Source organism: Myotis myotis, unplaced genomic scaffold, assembly GCF_014108235.1.
Source record: "Myotis myotis isolate mMyoMyo1 unplaced genomic scaffold, mMyoMyo1.p scaffold_m19_p_26, whole genome shotgun sequence".
NCBI lineage: Eukaryota > Metazoa > Chordata > Mammalia > Chiroptera > Vespertilionidae > Myotis > Myotis myotis.
This window is the reverse complement of record NW_023416331.1, coordinates 30066-54767: the sequence shown is the minus strand read 5'-3', so window position 1 is coordinate 54767 and position 24702 is coordinate 30066. Positions and strand designations below refer to the sequence as shown.

At 35.0% G+C, this 24702-nt stretch overlaps 1 protein-coding gene across 4 annotated transcripts in view; it reads right to left on the bottom strand.

Annotated features, from left to right (window-relative positions):
- Positions 1-562: 562 nt before the first annotated feature.
- LOC118679663 (butyrophilin-like protein 9) overlaps positions 563-24702 on the bottom strand; it is a 34691-nt gene continuing 10551 nt past the window's right edge. For 2 of the 4 annotated variants that reach the window (XM_036356673.1, XM_036356674.1), the window contains 10 exons: positions 17309-17329; positions 16478-16498; positions 15754-15774; positions 14850-14870; positions 14124-14144; positions 11948-11968; positions 5409-5429; positions 2739-2759; positions 1747-1773; positions 563-1573 (listed from right to left, as the gene is read on the bottom strand). In XM_036356673.1, the coding sequence (XP_036212566.1) occupies positions 1362-1573; positions 1747-1773; positions 2739-2759; positions 5409-5429; positions 11948-11968; positions 14124-14144; positions 14850-14870; positions 15754-15774; positions 16478-16498; positions 17309-17329 (407 nt within the window). In that variant the 3' untranslated portion in view covers positions 563-1361. The remainder of the gene's footprint in view (positions 1574-1746; positions 1774-2738; positions 2760-5408; positions 5430-11947; positions 11969-14123; positions 14145-14849; positions 14871-15753; positions 15775-16477; positions 16499-17308; positions 17330-24702) is intronic. The other 2 variants (XM_036356675.1, XM_036356676.1) reach the window with 2 other exon arrangements.

The window sequence follows — 24702 nt, the reverse complement described above, 5'->3', positions numbered from 1 at the left end:
ATGGTCCTGTGTAAATGAGGGCCCTTCAAATGATGCCTAATGAGGTCCACTAAAGCATCGTTTCCATAATGGGTCCATTCATGTAGGTGTTTGAGGATGGGATATACTGGAGTCTCAGGGAATGAGAACATACCATGATTGTTGATTTTCCATATAGAATTCGGGTCAGTGCTAGAGAATCCCCATGAATAGCTCTTTCCTCATCTCATTCTGTGTAATAGAGTTTAAATTCTGACAAGGTCAGGTGGGGAATTAAAGCCCAAACAAGTGGTGGACCTCAGGAGGCTGGTCTTGGGGTTTTTATCAGCAGTTTGGTTTCCCAGGTAGAAAACACTTCAAGAAGAATTAATGCCAATCATTCTAAAATTCTCCCAAAACTTCAACAATCAGGGAATGCTTTCAAATATACTTTATGAGACCAGAATTGCTGTATACGAAAACCAGACAAACACACTATAAGGTTGAAAACTCAAGCCTGATATTGCTGACGAACACAGATACAGAAATTCTCAACAAAAATATTAGCACAATAAAGTCAATATTTAAAAGATCAGACACCATAATCAATAAAATTTATTGCACAAGTGTAAGGATGGCTCAATATTCACAAATCAATCATGTTAAGAAAATGAAGGACAAATACATGATCATTTCAATAGATGAAGGAAAAGCATTTGACAATATTCAATATGCATTCATGATAAAGACTTTGAACTAACTGGGTATAGAGGAAAACTACCTCAACATGTTGGAGGCCACATATGACATCATTGTCAACAGTAAGGAATTGAAAGCTTTTTCTCTAAGATCAGAAACACAGTGATGCCCACTTTTATTCATCATGGTTCTGGAAGCCTTAGCCAGAGCAATTAGGCAAGAAAAAGCAATAGGAGTAATTTTAAATCAGTCTGTGTACCATAGCTTCATCTTGAGAATGAACCAGTAAGATAGAAAAAAATAATTGTGGCTGCTGGGAGAATTGTGATCATCTTTGGGGCCCAATGTCATCATTACTCAGGGAAGGGTAGGCCTATGAAGCACATAGTCACTTCTCCTCCACATGGACGATGCTCCAGGGCCCTGAGCCAGAGGACCAAAGTCTGAAAAGTGGTCTTAGAACACCATAGAATGTGTTCTTGGGAAAGCTGAAAATATAGGATCCAACTGTCATGTTACAGAGGATACTTCTCCAGACTCATAATCCAGGAATATCCCCACACTAAGGGGTCTTTCTTTTAGAGTAAGACGAGTTTCTGGGGAGGTGAGAGCCCAGTATTCCCCGTCATAGAACCTGATGGCCCAGAAACCATTCCCTGGGGACATTGTGACCCTCCCCTTCTTTTTTACATTATCCCACAAATTCACAGGTCCCAGGACTGCATGTGCCCAACCTCTACCTCCCAGTGGCATTTCCCTGAGCTGATGTCCTGCTGACCCAGCACACAGGGAAGGGAGTCAAATCTCTGCAAGGAACTGGGTAGATCCTGACAAGTCTCTTGCCAGGTTACTCGCTTCCCATCTTCAGAACGGAGGAGGGCAGGATGGGCAGTGGCTGCATTCAGAGTCACATTTACTGCAAAGACAAATGAACCATCATATTTCCTGGAAAATTCTGTTGCCTGGGCCCAAGGGTCCCCATCCTGTGAGGGCTTCTCTGGTTCCGGGCAGACCCAGCGCTCCTCCACTCATCCTCCCCTGACAGTGCCTCCAAAGGAGCAGGGTCCCTCTGTACCACCACACACTCACCAGCTTTCGGTTCTTCTTTCATCCAAACTGCAAGAAACATATCAACATGAAAACCCACCACCTGAAAGATAAAGCTCCTGTCCTCCCAGAATATCTGAGTATGAATTCCGAAGCATTAATTCAGGAATGAAAGCAGCAATGGAAATATTTGTTCATGTACTTGCACCTCTTTTCACAGCCCGCTGAGTTATATCTGACTTGAAGAACTGACTCATCCTTATGTTCTTCATCTGACTTTTGTATCTGGTAAGTGTCTTTAACCTATTTAGAATATTGGAAAGAAATAAAGAATCTACCTGTATAGCCAAATACATGTTTTTGCTATGGTTTCCTCATCCTTTATCTATCAAAGCATACTGTGAGATACAATATATTTAAAAAGCTGTTATTTGTCTTTCTCTTACTGGATTATTTCACTTAGCATAATAATCTCTAGGTCCATCCATGCTGTAGAAAAACGTAGAGGTTTTATTTTTTACTGCTGTGCAGTATTCCAGAAATACAATATGATTTCACTTATATATGGCATCTAATGAACAAAATAAACTATCAAACAAAATAAAAATAGAGGCATGGATACATGGAATACTGACAGTTCTCAGCATGGAAGGGGGGGAATGGATGAAAGGAGGTAAAGGGATTAATTAAAGAACATTATGCAGAACCCACAGACACAGACAACAGTGTGGTGATGGCCAGAAGGAAGGGGGAGTGGGGCTGAGTGGAGATGAGCAATGAGAGGGGGAATGGGACATCTGTAATAGTGTCACCAATAAAAGTAAAGTTAAATAAAACCACTAAAATTTAATATTCCAAACATGTTATTATCTGTTAAAATATTGAGTAATCTATTGATTTCATAAAATGTACGTTTTGTAGTTTCTTTGATTTTCAATATATTTTATTGCACACTCTTCAATGTGTTAACACTCTACAGTGTTAAGATATATTTGATAATAGCATTATTTTTCAACAGTGTCCATGGCACTCACCAGCATATGATTTAGTCCCAGCTGCAAAAGAACAAAAGAGAAAATCATTTTTTTTCTTTTCTTTTGTGTTTTCTCTCATTGTCTCTTCCATTTATGTCTGTTTTTGTCATATTTCTTCTTTTGAATCATTTGGACCTTCTCTTTCTCTACTATATTCTCATATTCCATTTTTTCAAACATGATGATAAAACTTAGGTGAGGATAGCTAGAAATAGGAAAGCAACTAAAGGTGGGAGGGGAGGAGGACAAGTGGAAGAAGTGTGGCTAAAATAAAGACAGGAAGGAAGCAGGAGATGGGGAAGAACTTGTGGCTTGAACTTTAGAGAAAATTATTGAAGTTTAGAAAGATAGTGCTTTAAATGCTTTTTTTCTGACTAAAGTATATTTTATTGTATTACTGTACCCTATTCTACTACTATAGGGTAGAATCAAACAAAGACAGAAGATTGAAAGCTTTGAGAGATAAGCATAACTCAATTGAGCCTTCCTCCCATCACCCAATTGCAGGAGCAAGATTAATTAAGATCAGAAATAACATCATGAGAGAAAGTAGATATGGCTTCCTGTGCTATAAATAATACCAATCATTTGTCTTTCATTGAAGCTTGTACCTTTTTTCATAATAAAATGCAAGCACACTCACATGCACAAGACAGATATTTTTTAAGGTAATGAGGAGAATACAGTACAAGCGTTTTCTGACCAAAACTGCATCTGTAGCACTCACTAGTCATATGAATCCTGCCACACACATTAAAGAGATATATTCCCAAATACCATTCAATCTGAAAACAAAATAAAATATTATTAGAAAAGATGAATATTATATTTTCAGAAACATCTTAGGATGTGAGCTTCTCAAGTCATTTACAGAAAAAAAACTAAAATTTATATATATATATATATATATATATATATATATATATATATAGTGTGTGTGTGTGTGTGAAAAAATTCTTCTATATTCATAAAGTATTTGCATTTTGTAGAATTATCTACTATGCCAGTGGTCGGCAAACTGCGGCTCACAAGCCACATGCAGCTCTTTGGCCCCTTGAGTGTGGCTCTTCCACAAAATACCACGTGCGGGCGCGCACGTACAGTGCGATTGAAACTTTGTGGCCCATGCGCAGAAGTCGGTTTTTGGCCTGGGTGAGTCTATTTTGAAGAAGTACTGTTGATATTTGGCTCTGTTGACTAATGAGTTTGCCGACCACTGTACTATGCCAATAAAATGCATAAATATAAAGAATAAACCCTATGGTGGGTAGAAAATAGCCCCAGGAAATTTTGTGTAAAATATTTGTATTCTTGTGAACCCTTAGGTAATATGATTAAGGGCATTGGATGACTGAGCCTCATTTTACATTTGACCAAAGAATGACATCAGAATTTACACATTTCTGATAGGACAGTGGATGGAGGAACTTAGCAAGTTTGCTGACTACTGCCATCTCCGAAGGTTTGGGGAAGTATCAATTACATAGAAATAGGCTCTAATACATGGCAGACATACAGCGAGAGAGAGAGAGAGAGAGAGAGAGAGAGAGAGAGAGAGAGAGAGAGAGAGGAAGAGAGAGAGAAAGAGAGAGAAGGAGGGAGGGATAGAGAGAGAGATTAGAAACTTTGAGTACATCAATCTAAAGCTCTTATAAACTAATGCTTATAAGGGAGAAGTGAACAATATGGAATGAAAAACAAAGAAATAGCAAAGAATGGAACATAAATGGAGAGAACTTAATATAGGAGAAGTCCATACATAAAAGTAGTTAAAAAGGAGAAAATTTATTAAATCAAGAAAAACAACTTAGTAATATTAGTATGGTGACTCCCTTTAAAATGTTCTTAATCCCTTAATACTTGATATTATTTAAAGTTTTATTATTTGACTAAAGGCCCAGTGCACTAAATTCATGCACTGGGGTGGGAGGTAGAATCCCTCAGCCCAGCCTGCACCTTCTCGCAGCCCAGGAGCCCTCGGGGATGTCCGACTGCCAGCATTAAACCTCTTCCCCCTGGTGGTCAGTGCGCATCATAGCAATCGGTTGTTCTGGTTGTTCCACCATAACGGTAACTTTTGCTTTTATTATATAGATTAGTCAGTTCTTATTATTGCAGTAGCTATGTGGTATAAAGTTGCTTAAAGCACTGAATTAGAGAACACTGAACCACTGCTCCTAAGCAAATGTGGGGTTAGTTTCCAGACACATCTAATCACAATATTTTTGTCTATCTGTGAACAAAACCTACCTGTATTTGCATTTCTATTTTAATTTATGCCTAAATGAGCTCATGTAAAGAAAATCACTTGAAAGAAAAAGAATTGAGGTACTGACAGTGGAAGATTTAAAAATCAAACAACCTGTCTTTGTTGGAAAAAATTCATACATCAGAAATATTAAATGTACAAAACTTATGCAGTAAGTTGTTAATAAAATTATATTGACAGATGGATCTGTCCACATTGATTGCAACAGTAGGAGAAATCAGAGGTAGTATGGGAGAAACTGAATGACAAATGATGAGGCAAACTTCATCTGAGAAGATAACAAAGCAAAATGATAAAAATGTATATGTTAATTAAAAACATGATCATTGAGAGTAGAAGGCAAAAATAAAGAAAAAAATGAAAGAATGAAATACACAGTGAAATGTGTTAATTGGACTTGCCTTTTTGTTGTCCATTCTTACCTGAAAAATAAAAGAAAGAACCAGTTCATTAAGAATGAGAGCACAATGTTAGGAAGGAGAATAAAAATTTGAAACCCTTTTATAGTTTGCTCCATGGTATAAATTGATCTATATCTCTGATTCATCAAACAGAGACAAAACTCTTTTACTTTCTCACACCTCTTGGTGCAAAAGGAATTAACACAATAATACAAGATAGCACAATGGGAGGAGATAAACTTGAGCATCTTCTGAGATAAACTGAATCAATCATTTGTGTTTCATTGGGCTTTCCTTTTTTTTAAATAAAGTGCAAACACTCTCACATATATGAGATAGATACTTAAAAAGCATATTTTTAATACTTTTTGTGCTTGTTTTTAAATGTTTTTTGGCTGCTACTAAATTTATGTATACATTAAAACACCCATCTGTCCATGACCATTTCTGTAGCTATTGTCATATGAATCCTTCGTTGTAGATTAAAGAGATATATTACTAAATTTCATTCCTTTTTGAAAAAAATTTATAATTAAAAAATATCAGTAGGAAGAGAAGGATGCTAAACCTTTAATGATTATATTAATGTTGTATGAAAAAAATATTTTAGATATATCTTAGGGTAACTTTTCATGCTATGAAATTAAAACTTTGTAATTGAGATATACTATTAATGACATTTTATTAAGTTATAATGACTTTCTACAAACATAAAATAATTTCATTTTGAAAAACTAATGATTTTGTCAATGGAAATTAAAAAAAAAAGTAAAAGCACAATGGCGGGAAAGAAAAAGGAAGAAACCTGTAAAATTATGCAAAATATTTGTATACTGCCAAAAACTTGGGTTATATAATCAAAGGCAATGGAACAGTGATCCTTGAGTTCACTCTCCAGCAATGAATGACTTCTGAATTTACATGTTATTTGACAGAACAATGAAAGTTTGGAGTCTTCTCCCATTTAATAAAATTTGGGGAATTATTGATAGTATAGTAATGGCCCTGTCAACTTGAATACTTAAAAAGGTCCCAACTTAAAGGACATTTTCTAGAAATATATGAATGGTAACCATGTGCCTATTTTCCTAAGCTCCTTCATCTGACAATATTCATCATGTAACTATGACAAGTCCTTGGAAGACAGATGAAGACAATATTGTAGGGAAAGAAAGGTATGGAACCAAGTAGGGTGCAATGATAATGATGGAAGATAACAAAATAGAAATGGAGATAAGTTAATAAGAAACATGTTAATATCCAAAAATGGAGGTTGGAAAATTGTACATCCAGGAGAAGGGGAGCCAACATATAGAGAAAAAGACAGGGAATGGCAAATATACCAAGAAATAAGTCAAAGAGTTTTTGGATATAGGGTTGTCAGAAAAATATATGAAATGATTTCTTAAGATCATCTGGCAAATAAAATAAAAATATCTGTGTAGCAAAGATGGTGCTGCTCAGTGGTTGAGCATCAACCTATGAACCGGGAGGCCACAATTTGATTCCCTATAAGAGCACATGCCCCAGTTTCAGGCTCAATCCCCAGTAGGCGACATGCAGGAGGCAAATCAATGATTCTCTCTCTCTGATGTTTCTATCTACCTCTCTATCCCTCTACCTACCTCTCCAAAATAAATAAAAATAAAATAAATATTTGAGTAAACACTGTGGAAAACAAGCATAAAGAATATTGGTTCTTTGAAAAAATTGAACATAATATTAAACATATTGGAATGTAGATAAACATATACACATGTATGCATCATGCACACAAAATAAAGATACCAACAGTGGCAGATGGCTACTCTCTTTTATTTAGAGAATATTCTACCAAAAAAAAGTTTAAATGAGTTAATTTACTAAATTGAGAAAAAAATATTAGGAATAGTAATCCTGGTACTTACCTTTTCAAAATGTACCTGGCTGCTTTAAATATTACTTAGATTTTTATTACCCAGTGTGCTTGCTTTAATATGGTTTTTGGCTGCTACTAAATTTATGTACTCAATTCTCATTTTTGCTATAGCTCTGTTGTATAACATAGCCCCAAACACCAAAACAGAATCTTGAGGCATTTCTGCTTGAGAAAATACAGTTAGGTTCCTGAGTGCCCTTATTCAAAACAATTTCTTTTCTTAATCTATGAATACAGAACCTTGTTTTATGTCGGTTTCTATTTCAATTCATGCCCAAATGAAGCTCATCTTCATTAAATCTCAGGAAAGGAAAGATATAAAGTAGTAAATATAAGTAAAGCGAGTTCTAAGTCCAATGAACTAGGCATTTGTTGGACTAAATGTTCACACCAGTCACTGAAAATGCCAATGACTCAGAGGTATATGTTAATAAAATGTACCTGGCAGAAAGCTGCATTCTTATAGATTGAAGAGACAGCACAATTCAAATCACGACTAATGGGTAGAATTTTTAAAAAATGACAACATTCAGTTAGAAGATAAGACAAAGTCATGTAAAATATGCATATGTTGGACTTGAGGAAGATGATCATTGACAGTTGAAGGCAAAGGAACAATTAACAGATGAAACCAAGAAGAGGTACACAGGAAAATACATTAATGGAACTTATACTTTTCCTGCAAACTTATCAATAAAATAAAAGGAAAAAGACCCTAATCTATTTATTAAAACTGAGGGCAGAATGTCAGGAAGGGAGAAGGACAAAAATGGAAACACTTCCATAGTCTCCTTTGTGGTTCAAACTGACCCCCATGTCTGATAATTAGAAGCCTAAGCTCCAGAAGCCTTCTCATTGGAGGAAATGTTTTGCTTCCATCCATCTCTCAATGACAAAGGAACTAACAGTAGAAGTGATACCATAAGAAGAGGAAGTGAGGATTTTCTCTGTGTAAACAACATTCATCATTAGTCTTATATTGGGCCTTCTACATTTTTCTGAATAAATTTAAAACATACACAAGATAATTACTTAAAAACAGATGAGAAAGCAAAGAGTAAAAGCACCCATTTGTCCCAAACTGTGTTGCAGTAGTCAAATGAAGCCTGTTAAATTCATGAAAGAAAAATATTCCTAAACTCCATTCCCTCTGAAAATAAGTATACATCTGAAAAATATCAATAGGAAAATTAAAATGTTAAACTTTTAATGATTATATTGTCCCATAAAAGACTTTTCTATTATATTTTAATTTGATTGCTCCTTATAGTATTCACATAAAAATTCAGATTTGATAGGTATATTATCATTGAACTTTCTTTGTGATATACAATCCTTCCTATAAGCATTTTAAAGAGATTGAAGTTTGCATAATTAATATGTTTAATTATGAGTTTGGTAATACAAACTCAAAGAAAAAAGAACAAATTGTATGTTTAGAAAAAAAAGAGAAAAAAATTGTAAAGTATTTGTATATATGGGGTCACTTTGGAATATATACAAGAACTGTGGGAGAATGAGACTCAAGTTCATACTTTGTCAATGAATGACATCAGATTTACGAAGCCTTTCAAGAACAAAGCATGTGAATCTTCCATTGGGAAGTTTGGACTTTCTCATCTCACATATTTGAATACACAACTGATATTCTATTTTGGAAACCATGTGCTTATCACCCTAATTCCCTTCATCTCACCAAATGCTTAGTAAAATTATTGCAAGTCTCTGGAAAAAAAGAGAAAAACAACAGGGAAAAAAATGCTATAAAATGGGGGGGAGGGTGAAAAATTAGGAAAGAATGAAATGTGTAGGCAAATTAAATGGAGAGAAATTAACATGGGACAAGTTCATAACCAAAATATTGGGGTGAAAACAGTAGACTTCAAGGAAAAAAGCAGGGCAACTGATGGCAGATAGAGTAAAAGGCAAAGAATATAAAAGACACCCAGAAAGCAATCAATTTAAAGGGGTTTGGGAGTAACAAATTGTCCCCAAAATTGCCAATTTTTTCTGAGGTCTTTCTGAAAAACAAAAAGAAAAGATCAATGCAAATATTATGCCAAAGTGGCATGGAGGATATCCCAATTAAATCTATCAGGAGGCACATAAACACACAAATACATTGTACACACACACACACACACACGTATACACACACACACACACACACACACAGGCAGAGAGCTTTTTTGTCCAGAGAACATTTTGGAAAAAAAAAATTGTAAATAAGCATACTAGAAGAGAATTTACTGAACTGAGAAAACATTTAGAAACATTATCTCTGTTATTATGTTTTAAAATAATCTTATTTATTTTAACATTATTCTTTTATTGTTTTGTTTGTTTAGTATATTCTTTGCTGTTCTTATATCATATAAATTCTTGTTATTGTGGTAGCTGTGTTGCATAAAGCAGCCACTAACATGAATTAAAGGTTCTGGAACTCTTTCTTAAGAAAATAAAAGGATAAAAATAAAAGTTAAGTTTCTAGGCAGCTCTATTTACAGCACTTATGTCCATGAATTAATTCATAACATACCTTTATTCTATTTAAATTTGCATTTTAAGTCATGCCTGAATGAAACTTAAGTAAACCACAAATGAAAGGAAAGTGAGTTTTAAATGGCAGTGGATGGATTTCAAAATCACGTGACCTAAGCCTTTCTTGGAAATAGTCAGACATCACAAATTTTTAAAATACCAAAACTGCACAGGTATATTATTAATAAATTTGCTTAACAGACAAGATTGAGTCTGCATTGATTGCAACAACAGCACAAATGAAAGAGGTTGTGATAGGAGACAATGAATCACAAATTGAAAAAAATAAGAAAAAATTAAGTGAAAAGATGTGTCTGGTGGAGTTGAGGAAGGTGACCGACAGTTGAGGACATAGGTACAAGAAAGGATGAAACAACAAGTAAGGACAGGATAGTAGATTCCTGCCTTTCCTTTTTCCTGGTCACTCTTATCTAGAAAATGAAGGGGAGAGAGAAAATAATTCACTCAGAATGAAGGCACAATATCAAGAAGGAGTAGGACAGAAATTTGAAACCCTTTCATAGTTTACTCCCTGGTTAAAATTGAAGGATATTTTTGAGACTTGGAGACATAAGGTTCCAAAGGACATCTCAGCTGTTAGCGACAAGGTTGGATTACATCTTCCACATCTTGGTGGAAAATAAGCAAATACAGGAAATGGCACAGGAAGAGAAAGTAAAATAGGACTTCTTTGGGGAAAACCTGTGTTCTTTACTCATTTATTTTTTTTGGTACTTTTCCTTTTTTCCTGAATAAAATGCAGGCATGCATGCACACATGAGGCAGGTACTTATATCATGAGGAAGCATACAGTAAAGGAACCCACGCATCCAAAAGTGTAACTGGAGCAGCATAGAAAGCTTGCACCATCATTAAAGGGATACATTGCTGAATTTCATTTAATCTGTAAACAAAAATAAAACTGAAAAATATTATTATTAAATGAAGGATGTTAAACTTTTATGATTCTATTAGCATTGTATGAAAAATCTTAGTAGTCCCTGAGACTATAGCTTCTCATGTCATTCACATAAAATTTCAAAATTGAGAAATACATTATAAATGACTTTTCTTACTATAAGTTCCTATATAAATATATAAAAAGAATTGCAGTGTACCCAATTAATAAGTAGATCAATAAAATGCAAAAAGACAGAACAATTACTATGTTATTAAAGAATATAAACCAAGAAAATTTTTCCAAAAATATGCATGTACTTGGGAACACTTAGGAAATATGATCAAAGACAATGAATGGAGTATGAGCCTAAAGCAAATACTAGAAATATGAATGATATCTGAATGTACACAGTCTTTGAAACAACAGTAGATGGAGAAATTTTACTCAGCAAGTTTGGGATCTTATCGCATACTAGGAGCCCAGCATGAAATCATGTGGCGCCACCCACCCTCCGGTCCAGCCCTGTCTCCCTCCCCGGGCCCCACAGCAGCTGCGCTGCTGCTGGTCCCCTGCCTCTCTCTCCAGTCCTTAAAGCAGCTGTGGCTGCTGCTGATCAGGCCCTCCCCCAGCGCAGGTGCACGGAGGCCCCTGCCACCTCTTCCTCAATGCTGCACTTGAAACCTCCTCATGTCCAGTTAGCAATTACAGTGCCTCAGTCAATTAACATATTTCTCTATTATATATATGTGTGTGTGTGTATATATATATATATATATATATATATATATATATATATATATAACTTAATGAATGGACAGTTTCCAGAAAAAAATATAGAATGTAAACCATATACCCATAAGTCTCATCTCCTTGGTCTTACAAACTTCACAATGAAACTCTGTCAAGATTCTGGGTGATAGAAGATGAATTTTATAGAGAAGTAACATAAAATGGAAAAAGTATGAATGGGAAAGAATGGAAGGTAGAAAAACAGAAATGGAGAGGAGTTCATAAACAAAACCACTGGTAGAGAAAAATAGATGTCCAGGAGAGAGAAAGCCAACAAATGGCATGTAGATAAAAAACAAACAAACAAGGAAAAAATAGAGAATATTAAAAGACACCATGGAAGTGGTTATTTAAATGTTTTTGGAGTAAAAGATTGGCAGAGAAATTTACCAATTCTTTTGCAGATATCATCTGAAAAATAAAATGGAAAAAAATCCATATAAATATTATGAAACAGGAACACAAGGAAAATTTAAACTAGTGAAAAGTTCCCATGTAATGGTAAATGTACCAGGATGTACACACACACACACACACACACACACACACACACACACCAAAGTAAATGAAAGCTACCTTTTGCCCTGAGAATATTGTTCAAAAATTAAAAGGAATGAATCTACTAAATTGAGAAAAATTGCAGGAATATAAGTTCCAGTAGTTACTTTATAAAAACATTTTGATCTCTTTTGACATTACTGAGGCTTTTATTACTCATTTTCTTAGATTTAATGTAATTTTGTTTTTTGCTAAATATATATCATCAATTCTCATTGTGGCAGCTATATTGCATAAAGTAATCACAAATGTGAATTAGCAAATACTGAATCATGGCTTCCAGAAAAAAAGAACACAGGATTTGGTTTTTGGTGCCTCTACTCACATTTTTGTCAAGCAATAAATATAAAACATTGTTTATTGTGAATTTCTATTTTAGCACATACCAAAAGGAGGTTCACCTTATCTTAATCTCTTCTCCAAAAAAAAAAAAAAAAATGCAAACACCAACCAATACACAAGCGATTTACTTAAAAAAAGATGAAGGGGCAAAGAGAAAAGGCAGCCATTTGTCTAAACCTGTGCCTATAGCAGTAGTTATATGAACATTCCTACATGCAATAAAGAGATATTTTTTTAAATTCCATTCCCTCTGAAAACAAAAATAGAACCAGAAACATGTTATTAGAAAAAGAGGACATTAAACAATTTTTGTTGTTAATCCTCATCCCAGCATATTTTTGGAGAGAGTGAAAGAGAGGCAGAGAATGGAGGAGAGAGAGAGAGAAATATTGATGTGAGAGAGACACATCAACTGGTTGCCTCTGGCAGGCACCTTGGCCAGGGCCAGGGATTGAACCTGCAACCCAGGTACATGCCCTTGACTAGGAATCAAACCTGCTATCCTCAATGTGCGGCCAACATGCTAACCACTGAGAAACACCAGCCAGGACTAGGACATTATACTTTTAATGATTATATTGGTATTTTATTAAAATATCTTTTGGAAACATTGAAGGATAATACCTTTTTGTGTCACTCACATTAAAAATACAGAATTGAGCCAAGTCAGAGTGACTCAGTTGGTTGAACTATATACTATGTACTGCAAGGTTGCTGGTTTGATTCCTGGTCAGGGTACATGCCTGGGTTGCTGGTTAAATCCCCTGTTGGGGAATGAAAGGAGGGCAAATGATCCATGTTTCTCTCACACACAGATAAATCTTTCTCTCTATTTCTCTCCTTTCTTCTCTCTAAGCATGTACTCAGGGGAAGATTTTTTAAAAAAAATTCAAAATAGATATATTATCACTAACATTTTCTTAAGATATAAACACTTTCTACAAATATTTACAATGGATTGCAGTTTGACAAGTTGATTATTGTGTCAATAAAATGTTTTAAATGAAGTCAAAATACTATTGTTAAAAATAGAATTTCAGGAAAAATCACATGAAATATTTTTATACCTGGTAACACTTAAGTAATATATACAGGGGCAAATACCCCTCAAATTTACAGTTGACCAATGAATGATATCAGAGGTTAAAGAGACTTTTGAATGGGGAGAGGAATGTGGGAGAAGTCCATAAGCAAAGTTTTGACTGACAATGCTAGACATTTAGAAGAGGTGTGAATCTTCCGTCCTGCCTCAGAGTTTGCATTAAATGGTCCCTTGAACTTGGAAAAAAAAAAAAGGCAGAGGTCCTAATTTAATGGATATTTTACAGACAGTATAATAGAGTGGAAATCATGTGCCCGTTAGCCTTTTTTCTTCACCTCACAAGATGTATAGTGGAAAATGTGGCAAGTCTCTGGAAAGCAGAAGAAATCAAAGTTCATAGGGAAAGACAGATATGAGATAGAAAAAGAAGAAATGGGAAGATAGGAAGTTATGAAAACTAAATAGAGGGAAATTCAAATGTGATAATTATATCAACAAAATAATTGAGGAAGGAGCAGTAGACTTAAAAAAAAAAAAAAAAGGTGAGCCAATGAATGCCATATAGGGAAAAAGGCATCAAGTAAACAGTTTGTTAGGGTATGGGAATTAAATTAATTAATTTACCAACTTGTTCCTGAAGACTGTCTGAAAAATAACAGTAAAAGAAATTGTAAATATTGTGGGGAAAAATTGTGAATAAAAATCAATTTATTGTAAAGTACTCATGCAAAATTAAACTTTGGCAAATGCAGATGAACACACAACACACACACATAGAAACAGTGGCTGAAAGCTTTCATTTTCTCAGAAACTATGGTTTCAAATTTTAAGCGAGAAAACATCTGCATATAGTGAATTAAGAAGAAAATAAGATTGAGGAATAAAGTTCTGTTAGTTACCTTATAAAAATATTCCTATATTTTTGACATTTTTATAACTTTTTTTTGGTTTGTTAGTTTTACCAAGATCTTTGGTACTATATATAATATAGGATGAGGCAAAAGTAAATTTACAGTTTTTCATTAAATAAAACAATAATTAATAAATAAATAATAATACAAGAATAAATTCTGTTTTGTGTATTCACAACTTTAACCTACCTTTGACTCTGCTTGTACTCATGTCTTATGTTTGCAATAGCCATGATGCATATTATAGTTGAAAAAAATATTAATCTGTATAATACTGAACCAGTTTTTCTAGAGAAAATCTGGCTTAGGTTAGTAGACATTTAGGAGAAGTGAAAAGCAATGAATAGCATATCAATACAAAGGCAAGAAATGTTAGAGACATTAAGAAAACAGTAATTTTAAATTGTTTGATAGGAAAGGGATGTCAGGACCAATTTACCAAAGTTCGTCTGAAGTTTGTCTGAAAAATGAAATGGAAAGGAATTGTAAATATTGTGGGAAGCAAATGTGAATACAATTCAAATTTATTGTAAAAACACTCATACAAAATTAAGCTTGTCACCTTGCAGATAAACACACAACACACACAAAGGAACAGTGGCTGAAAGCTCTCATTTGCTCAGAGAATATTGTTCCACAAGTTAAAGGGAGAAAGGACTGAATATAGTTAATTAAGAAAAAGCATTTTGCAATACAGTTTTGTTAATTATCTTATAAAAATACTCTTAATTTTTTGATAATTTTTTTGGTTTGTTAGCTTTAACAAGTCTTTGCTACTCAATATATATTTAAAGTGGAGTAAAAGTAAATCTACAGCTGTTTATTAAATAATCTAATATAATAATAGAGGGATACGCAAATTAGCCATGACGCCATAACGTCACAACCAGTCTACAAGCTGTGGAGAGCTACAGGAGGGCAGGGCAGCGAGCTGAGCGATGGCGAACCACCAGCGGCGGTGGGCGGGCGGCCAGCTGAGGCAAGCAGCAGCAAGCTACTCGTGCACAGATTTGTGCGCAGGACTACTAATATAGTAATAAATAAATAATAATGCAACAGTATACTCTGAGTTTCATGTACTCACAATTGTAAACCTACATTTGACCCTACCTGTATCCATGTCGTATGTTCGCAATAGTTATGCCATGTATTATAGTTGCAACAATAATTGATTTGGATAATATTGAACCCCTGACTCAAGAGGAAATCTCTGTTAGGTTAGAAGACATGATGGACAAGTGCTAAGCAATGGCATATCAATACGTAGCAGGAAATGTTAGAGACATTAAGAAAACAGTAATTTTAAATTTTTTGATAGGAAAGGGACGCCAGGACCAATTTACCAAAGTTCTTCTGAAGTTTGTCTGAAAAATGAAATGGAAAGAAATTTTAAATATTGTGGGAAGCAAATGTGAATACAATTCAAATTTATTGTAAAAACACTCATACAAAATTAAGCTTGTCACATTGCAGATAAACACACAACACACACAAAGGAACAGTGGTTGAAAGCTATCATTTGCTCAGAGAATATTGTTCCACAATTTAAAGGGAGAAAGGACTGAATATAGTTAATTAAGAAAAAGCATTTTGGAATAGAATTTTGCTAGTTATCTTATAAAAATACTCTTAATTTTTTCTTTTACTTTTTTATACATTTTTTGGTTTGTTAACTTTAACAAGTGCTTTGCTACTCAATATATATTTAAAATGGAGCAAAAGTAAATCTGCAGCTGTTCATTAAGTAATATAGTAATAAATAAATAATAATGCAAGAATATACTCTGAATTTCATGTACTCAAAACTGTAAACCTACATTTGACCCTGCCTATTTCCAGGTCTTATGTTTGCAATAGTCATGCCATGCATTATAGTTGCAACAAAAATTGATTTGAATAATATTGAACCCCTGATTCAAGAGGAAACCTCTGTTAGGTTAGAAGACATCAGGGACAAGTGTTAAGCAATGAATGGCATATCAATACAAAGGCAGGAAATATTAGAGACATCAGGAAAGCAGTCATTTTAAAGTGTTTGGGAGTAAAGGGATGTCAGAACCAATTTACCAAAGTCCTTCTGAAGTTTGTCTGAAAAATGAAATGGAAAGAAATTGTGAATATTGTGGGAAGCAAATGTGAATACAATTTGTCACATTGCAGATAAACAAACAACACACACAAAGGAACAGTGGCTGAAAGCTCTCAGTTGTTCAGAGAATATTGTTCCACAATTCAAAGGGAGAAAGGACTGAATATAGTGAATTGATTAAAAAAATTAGAATAAAGTTTTTATTTATCTTATAAAAATACTCTTAATTTATTTTGACTTTTACAATTTTGTTTTGTTTTGTTAGCTTTAACAAAATTTTTGCTACTCAATATATAGTATATACAAGGTGGGGCAATAGTAAATCTACAGCTATCCATTAAATAATATAGTAATCTATATTAATAAAAGTATAATATGCTAATTAGACTGGACAACCAAACGACCTTCTGGACATTCTTCCAGACGACCTTCCAGATGAAGCCACAAGGGCTTCAAGGGCTGAACCCCTTGCATGATTTTCTTACATTGGGCCTCTAGTTAAAAAATAATAATGCAAGAATATACTCTGAGTATCATGTACACACAACTATAAACCTACTTTTCCCTCTTCCCCTTACTCATGTCTTATGTTTGAAATAGCTATGCTGAGTTTTACAGTTACAGCAATAATTGATTTGGATAATATCAAACCCCTGGTTCAAGAGGAAATCTGTGTTAAGTTAGAAGACATCAGGGTCAAGTGCTAAGCAAGGAATGTCATATCAATAAAAAGGCAAGAAATGTTAGAGACATCAGGAAGGCAGTCATTGAAAAGTGTTTGGGATTAAAGGGATATAGAACCAATTTACCAAAGTTCTTCTGGAGTTTGTCTGAAAAATGAAAGGGAGAAAATGTTATTTATGAGAAAGAAACCCAAAGACATTTCTGCAATATTGAAAAATAAGTACATAAAAGTAACTAAGGATTCAGATAAACACACACACACACGTACACGTGCACACACATACTTGCAGGCACCCAACAGTGGCTGAAAGCTCCCTTTTGAGGAAATTAAAAGGTGAAAAAGGAATTCATGAATTGAGAAAATTATAAGAATATTAGTTATGATAATTGCCTTATTAAATTTTTGTGATTTTTTTTTACCTTACTTAGTCTTTTATTATTAACATTTTAACTCTTTTTTCTTTTTAAATCTTTTTAAATTAAATTTTGGGATGGCATTGGTCTATAAAATTATATGTTGCTAATAATGCAATTAATTCTATGATACATCATTAGTGTATCACATTGTGTGCTTATCGTCCAAAGTCAAATCTTGTTCCTTCCCTATTTCTTTGATCACCATTATCATTTACTATCCACCATTTTCCTTTGGTGACCATCATAATGTTGTCTGTGTCTGTGGGGATGTTTTTGTTTGTTTTATCTTTATTGTTGAAAATATTACAGATTTTCTATTTTATTTCCCCATTGACCACTTCCACCTTGCTCCTGGTCCCCCAAACCCACCAGATTCCCAGGCCCTCAATGCACTATTGTCTCTGTCCATGGGTTATGCATATATGCATTTTATGCATACAATTCTTTGGTTAATCTTTTCCCTTTGGAGATTCCTTAGTCTGTTCTATGCTTTCATGTCTCTCTGAGGTGTTTTTTGTTTGTTTGTTTTTTCTTATTTAATCATTTGTTGCTTTCAGTTTTATATGCTCTGTATGAGTGAAACCATATGGTTCTTGACTTTTTCTATTGGACTTATTTTTATCAGCATGCTATCCTCAAGAGCCATCCATGTTGTCACAAATGGCAGTATTTCATCTCCTCAAGAAGACATATAAATGGCCTCACATATTTGAAAAGATGCTCAACTTCACCAGCTCTTAGGGAAATGCAAATAAAAACTATAATGAGATACCACCTCACACCTGTTAGAATGGCTATTATCAACAAGACTAGTAATAACAAGTGTTGGAGAGGTTGGGGAGAAAAAGGAACCCTCATTCAATGCTGGTGGAAATGTAAACTGACACAACCACTATGAAAAACAATATGGAACTTCCTTGGAAAATTAATAATACAGTTTTCAAATGAACCTACAAACCCTTTTATGGATACCTACCCTAAAATTTTGAAAATATTTATTTCCAAGCATATATGCACTCCTGTGTTCATTGCAGCATTTTTCATGGTGACCAAAACAAAGAAGCAAGCCATTTGTCCTTCCATACATGATTGGCTAAAGAAGAAGTGTACCTACATACAATGGAATCCTACTCAACCACAAGGAAGATTTTAACTTTAATAAGAGCTCTGTCTGTGGCTAAATATATAGTCAACTAGTGAACTGGTGCACGAATTCATGCACATTGAAAGAACATTAATTAGAAGAAATATTTTAATATCGCTATTCACCCTTTCTCTATAATAGAAGTGTCAACTAAATTCATGACCCACAATGACAGATGGAAACACATGCATGCAATTGGCGCCAGTGAGAGCTTTAAAAGTATTGTGCATGTGTGAGTCAACTTAGCCTTTTATATATACATAGAATAAACTTGCTTAATAAGACCTGCTTTCTGATTTAGCTAAAATTTTTCCAGTCTGGTGAAGCACTCCAACTTCTCTTTCAGGTAATTTTCAGCAACACAGCAGTAAATAGCAACATTACATAGATTATTATTGTAGATCATGCAGGGAGAACAAAGGGTAAAATATTTAACTGTGGTAGTATTTGACTATATTCTTCACAGTGAGAAAACCTGAAGTCATTTTCAAGATCCACCATTTCTCGCTTCTTTTCAGTCGGGTCAAGTTTCTAAGCTTTCTAAATCTCCGTTTTCTAGCTAATGAAAAGAAAATAGGATTCCACCGAGTCTCCTATTCATTTACTCCAGGACTTCTATGAAGATCAAATGAGATGAGGCGTGGGAAAATGCTTCACAGACATTTGGTTAAGTGTGAAATGTTTTCAACTGTGTTCATGGGCTGAAGAAACTGCAAGGGGGCTAGTTGCTATAGAGAGAAAGCCGGGCATTGCTATGTGACATCATTACCCAGAAACCACAGCGACTGTTTCCAGGCTGGGCTGGGCTGTGGACTGCATTTTATGCCATAGGGTTTCAGCAGTGTTGGCTGCAATTTGGTGGGCTGTCACTCCATGGTGGTGGTGGGGCCTGTGTCTCACTTGGGGGAAGCTGAGTGTTGCTTTGTGGGTACCAGGTCCACAGTGCCCTTTCTGTGTGTGTGTCACGGCGGCTCCTCCATTGAGCATCTGTCCCTGGTAGTCAATGTTCATCATAGCGACTGGTCGGAAGGTGGGAAGGACACTTAGCATATAGCCTTTTATATAAATAGATTCTCCTATTATGGAAGCTAGCCATATAAAATTGCCACAAACAATGATTTATAGAATCCAGAATCAATGCTCCTATTGGTTATGCAAGATTAGGTTGAAGTGTTCCTCTCTTCACAATATTTTGTCATTTCACACATAACCTTATTTTAGGTGAGCTTGATTTTAACTCATGCCTGAATAAAGTTTACCATAAAAGCCCTAGCTTGTTTGTCTCAGTGGATAAGGTATAGGCCCACAGACTGAAGGGTCCTGGGTTCTATTTCAGTCAAGGGCATATACCTTGGTTGCAGGCTCCTCCCTGGCCCAGGCAAAGGTAGGGGTGTGTGGAGGAAGCTACCAATCAATGTGTTTCTCTCACATCATTGTTTCTCCATGTCTATCCCTCTGTCTTAAAAGATCAATGGAAAAATATGCTTGGGTAAGGATAAATAAAAAAAATAAAAAAAATAGTGCCCCATAACAAACTCAGCGAAAAGGAAGGGAGAGAAAGTATTAAATGACATTAAGTGGGAGTGGGGGCAAGATACATTGTTGGGCTGAAGCTATGTTGGGCAAAACATTCAGATCAGACACTTTAAATATAGCAAAACTGTACAGGGAAGTAATTACTAAAATTTTCTTGTCAGAAAGGCAATGTTTGTTTTTTGTTTTAATGTTAAATGCAATAAACATTAATATTTAAAGAAAAGCAATTTTCCATAACTAGAGATAAGGAAGGCCACTTCATAATACTAAAGAGATCCATACAACAAGAGGATATAACCCTGAAAAACATATATGCACCCAATGTAGGAGCACCCAAATACATAAAAAAAACTGGAAGATATCAAGGGAGAGATTGACAACAATACAATCATAGTAGGGTACTTTAATACACCACTGACATCACTGGATAAATCCTCTAGACAAAAAATCAACAAACAAACAGCAATCCTAAATGACTCACTAGATCAGATGGACTTAATTGACATCTTCAGAACATTTCACCCCAAAGCCATGGAATATACATTCTTCTCAAGTGCACATGGGACATTTTCAAAAATAGACCACATATTGGGTCACAAGCAAAGTCTCCCCAAATTCAAGAAGATTGAAATCATACCAAGCATCTTCTCAGACCACAATGGCATAATATTAGAAATAAACTACAATAAAAACAACCCCAAACACTCAAAGACTTGGAAGCTGAATAGCATGTTATTAAATATTGAATGGGTTACCAAAAAGATCAAAGAAGAAATAAAAAACATTCTGTAAACTAATGACAATGAAAACACAACAATCCAAAACCTATGGGACACAATGAAAGCAGTCCCGAGAGGGAAGTCTATAGCTCTACAGGCCTACCTCAAAAAACAAGAAAAAATGGTAGTGAATCATCTAACTCTACATCTCAAAGAATTAGAAAGAGAGCAACAAGAAAAACCCAGAGTGAGAAGGAAGGAGATAATAAAGATTAGAACAGAAATAAATGACATAGAGACCAAAACAACAATACATAAAATCAATGAAACCAAGAGCTGGTTCTTTGGAAGGATAAACAAGATTGTTGAACCTCTCGCCAGACTCACCAAGAAGCAAAGATAGAGGACCCAAATAAACAAAATCAGAAATGATAGAGGCTAAATAACCACAGACCCCACAGAAATACAAATGATTGTTAAAAAATACTATGAACAACTCTACTCCAACAAAATAGACAACCTGGAGAAAATGGACATATTCCTAGAAAAACACAACATTCCAAAACTCAATCAGGAAGAATTTAAAAATCTCAATAGGCCGATAACTGTGGAAGAAATTGAAGCAGTCATCAAAAAGCTTCCAGCAAAGAAAAGCCCAGGGCCAGACAGCTTCACAGCGGAGTTATACCAAACATTCAAGGAAAAACTAAAACCTATCCTCCTCAGACTATTCCAAAAAGTTCAAGAGGAAGAAACACTTCCAAGCTCATTCTATGAAGCCAACATCACCCTAATACCAAAACCAGGTAAAGACAACACAATGAAAGAAAATTATAGGCCAATATCCCTCATAAATAGATGCCAAAATCCTCAACAAAATCTTAGCAAATCGGATCCAGCAGTACATCAGAAAGATCAAACATGATGACCAAGTAGGATTTATCCCAGGGATGCAAGGATGGTAAAATATCAGCAAATAAATAAATGTGATACATCACATAAACAAATTGAAAGAAAAAACCCCACATCATCATATCAATTGATGCAGAAAAAGCATTTGACAAAATCCAACACCCATTTTTGATAAAAACTTTCAGCAAGGTGGGAATAGAAGGATCATACCTCAACATAATAAAAGCCATATATGACAGGCCCACAGCCAACATCATACTCAATGGAAAAAAAACTAAAACTATTTCCCCTAAGAACAGGAACAAGACAGGGATTCCCATTCTCACCACTCCTGTTCTACATAGTACTGGAAGTATTAGCCATTGCGATTAGACAAGAAGAAGAAATAAAAGGCATCCAAATTGGAAAAGAAGATGTAAAACTGTCCTTATTCAGAGATGACATGATATTGTATATAGAAAACCCTAAAGACTGCATCAAAAAACTATTAGACATAATAAATGAATTCGGCAAAGTAGCAGGATACTAAATTAATGCCAAGAAATCTGTGGCAGCCCTGACTGATTTGGCTCAGTGGATAGAGCTGTGACCTGCGGACTCAAGGGTCCCAGGTTCGATTCAGGTCAAGGGCATGTACCTTGGTTGCAGGCACTCACCCAGTAGGGAGGTGTGCAGGAGGCAGCTGATCGATGTTTCTCTTTCATTGATGTTTCTAACTCTCTGTCCCTCTCCATTCCTCTCTGCAAAAAATCAATAAAATATATTAAAAAAAAGAAATCTATGGCATTTCTATACACCAATGGTGAACTTACAGAAAGAGAGATTTAAAAAGAAATCCCATTTACCATCACACCAAAAAAATTAAGATACCGAGCAATAAACTTAACTAAAGAGGTAAAAGACCTCTACTCAGAAAACTACAGGACATTGAAAAAAGAGGTAGAGGAAGACATAAACATATGGAAGAACATACCATGTTCTTGGATTGGTAGAATCAACATCATTAAAATGTCCATACTACCCAAAGCAATCTATAAATTCAATGCACTTCCCATTAAAATACCAACTGCATATTTCACAGACATAGAACAAACTCTCCAAAAATTCATCTAGAATAAAAAAAGACCCCGAATAGCTGCAGCAATCCTGAGAAAGAAGTAAGTAGGTGGCATCTCAATACCAGATATCAAGCTGTATTACAAAGCCACTGTTCTCAAAACTGCCTGGTACTGGCACAAGTTCAGGCATATAGGTAAATGGAATAGAATAGAGAGCCCAGAAATCGGCCTGAACCAATATGCTCAATTAATATTTGACAAAGGAGGCAAGAACATACAATGGAGTCAAGACAGTCTCTTCAATAAATGGTGTTGGGAAAATTGGACAGATACATGCAAAAAAAATGAAACTAGACCACCAACTTACACCATACACAAAAATAAACTCGAAATGGATAAAGGACTTAAATGTAAGATGGGAAACCATAAAAATACTAGAACAATCCAAAGGCAACAAAATCTCAGACATAAGCCAAAGCAATTTCTTCACCAATACAGCTCCTAGCGCATTGGAAATTATAGAGAAAATAAACAAATGGGACTACATCAAAATAAAAAGCTTCTGCACAGCAAAAGAACCCATCAACAAAGCAACAAGAAAACCCACTGCATGGGAGAACATATTTGCCAATGTTATCAGTGATAAGGGTGTAATCTCCAACATTTATAGGGAACTCATACAACTTAACAAAAGGAAGATAAACAATCCAATCAAATATGGGCAAAGGACCTAAATAGACACCTTTCAAAAGAGGACATTCAGAAAGCCAAGAGACATATGAAAACATGCTCAAAGTCACTAATCATCTGAGAAATGCAAATCAAAACAACGAGGTGCCATCTCACACCTGTCAGAATGGCTATCATCAACAAATCAACAAATGACAAGTGCTGGAGAGGATGCGGAGAAAAAGGGACACTCGTGCACTGCTGGTGGGAATGCAGACTGGTACAGTCACTATGGAAGACAGTGTGGAGTTTCCTCAAAAAACTAAAAATGGAACTCCCATTTGACCCTGTGATCCCACTTCTAGGAATATATCCCAAGAAAACAGAAACACCAATCAGAAAGGATATATGCACCCCTATGTTAATAGCAGCACAATTCACAATAGCTAAAATCTAGAAACAGCTTAAGGGCCCATCAGTAGATGAATGGATTAGAAAACCGTGGTACATCTACATGATGGAATACTATGCTGCTGTAAAAAAGAAGGAATTCTTACCATTTGCAACAGCATGGATGGACCTGGAGAGCATTATGCTGAGTGAAATAAGCCAGTCAATGAAAGAAAAATACCACATGATCTCACTCATTTATGGATAATTAAGACCATTATAAACTGATGAACAAAAATAGATACAGAGGCAAAGCAACATTAAACAGACTGTCAACCTACAGCGGGAAGGCCGGCGAGGGTTGGGGGGGGGGGGGTAAGAGTTCAACCGAAGGACTTGTATGCATGCTTATAAGCATAACCAATGGACACAAGACACTGGGGGGTATGGGACACCAGGGGAAGGTCAAGGGGAGGAAAAAAAGGAAACATACATAATACTCTTTGTAATACTTTAAGCAATAAAACAATTAAAAAAATTTAAATATAATAATATTATATGCAATAAACATTAATATTTCAAGAAAAATAGATTTTAAATATTATTATATTACCAAAACTGTACTAACATAATATAATATCACAAAAGTTGTAGGAGATATTAAAAATCTGCAA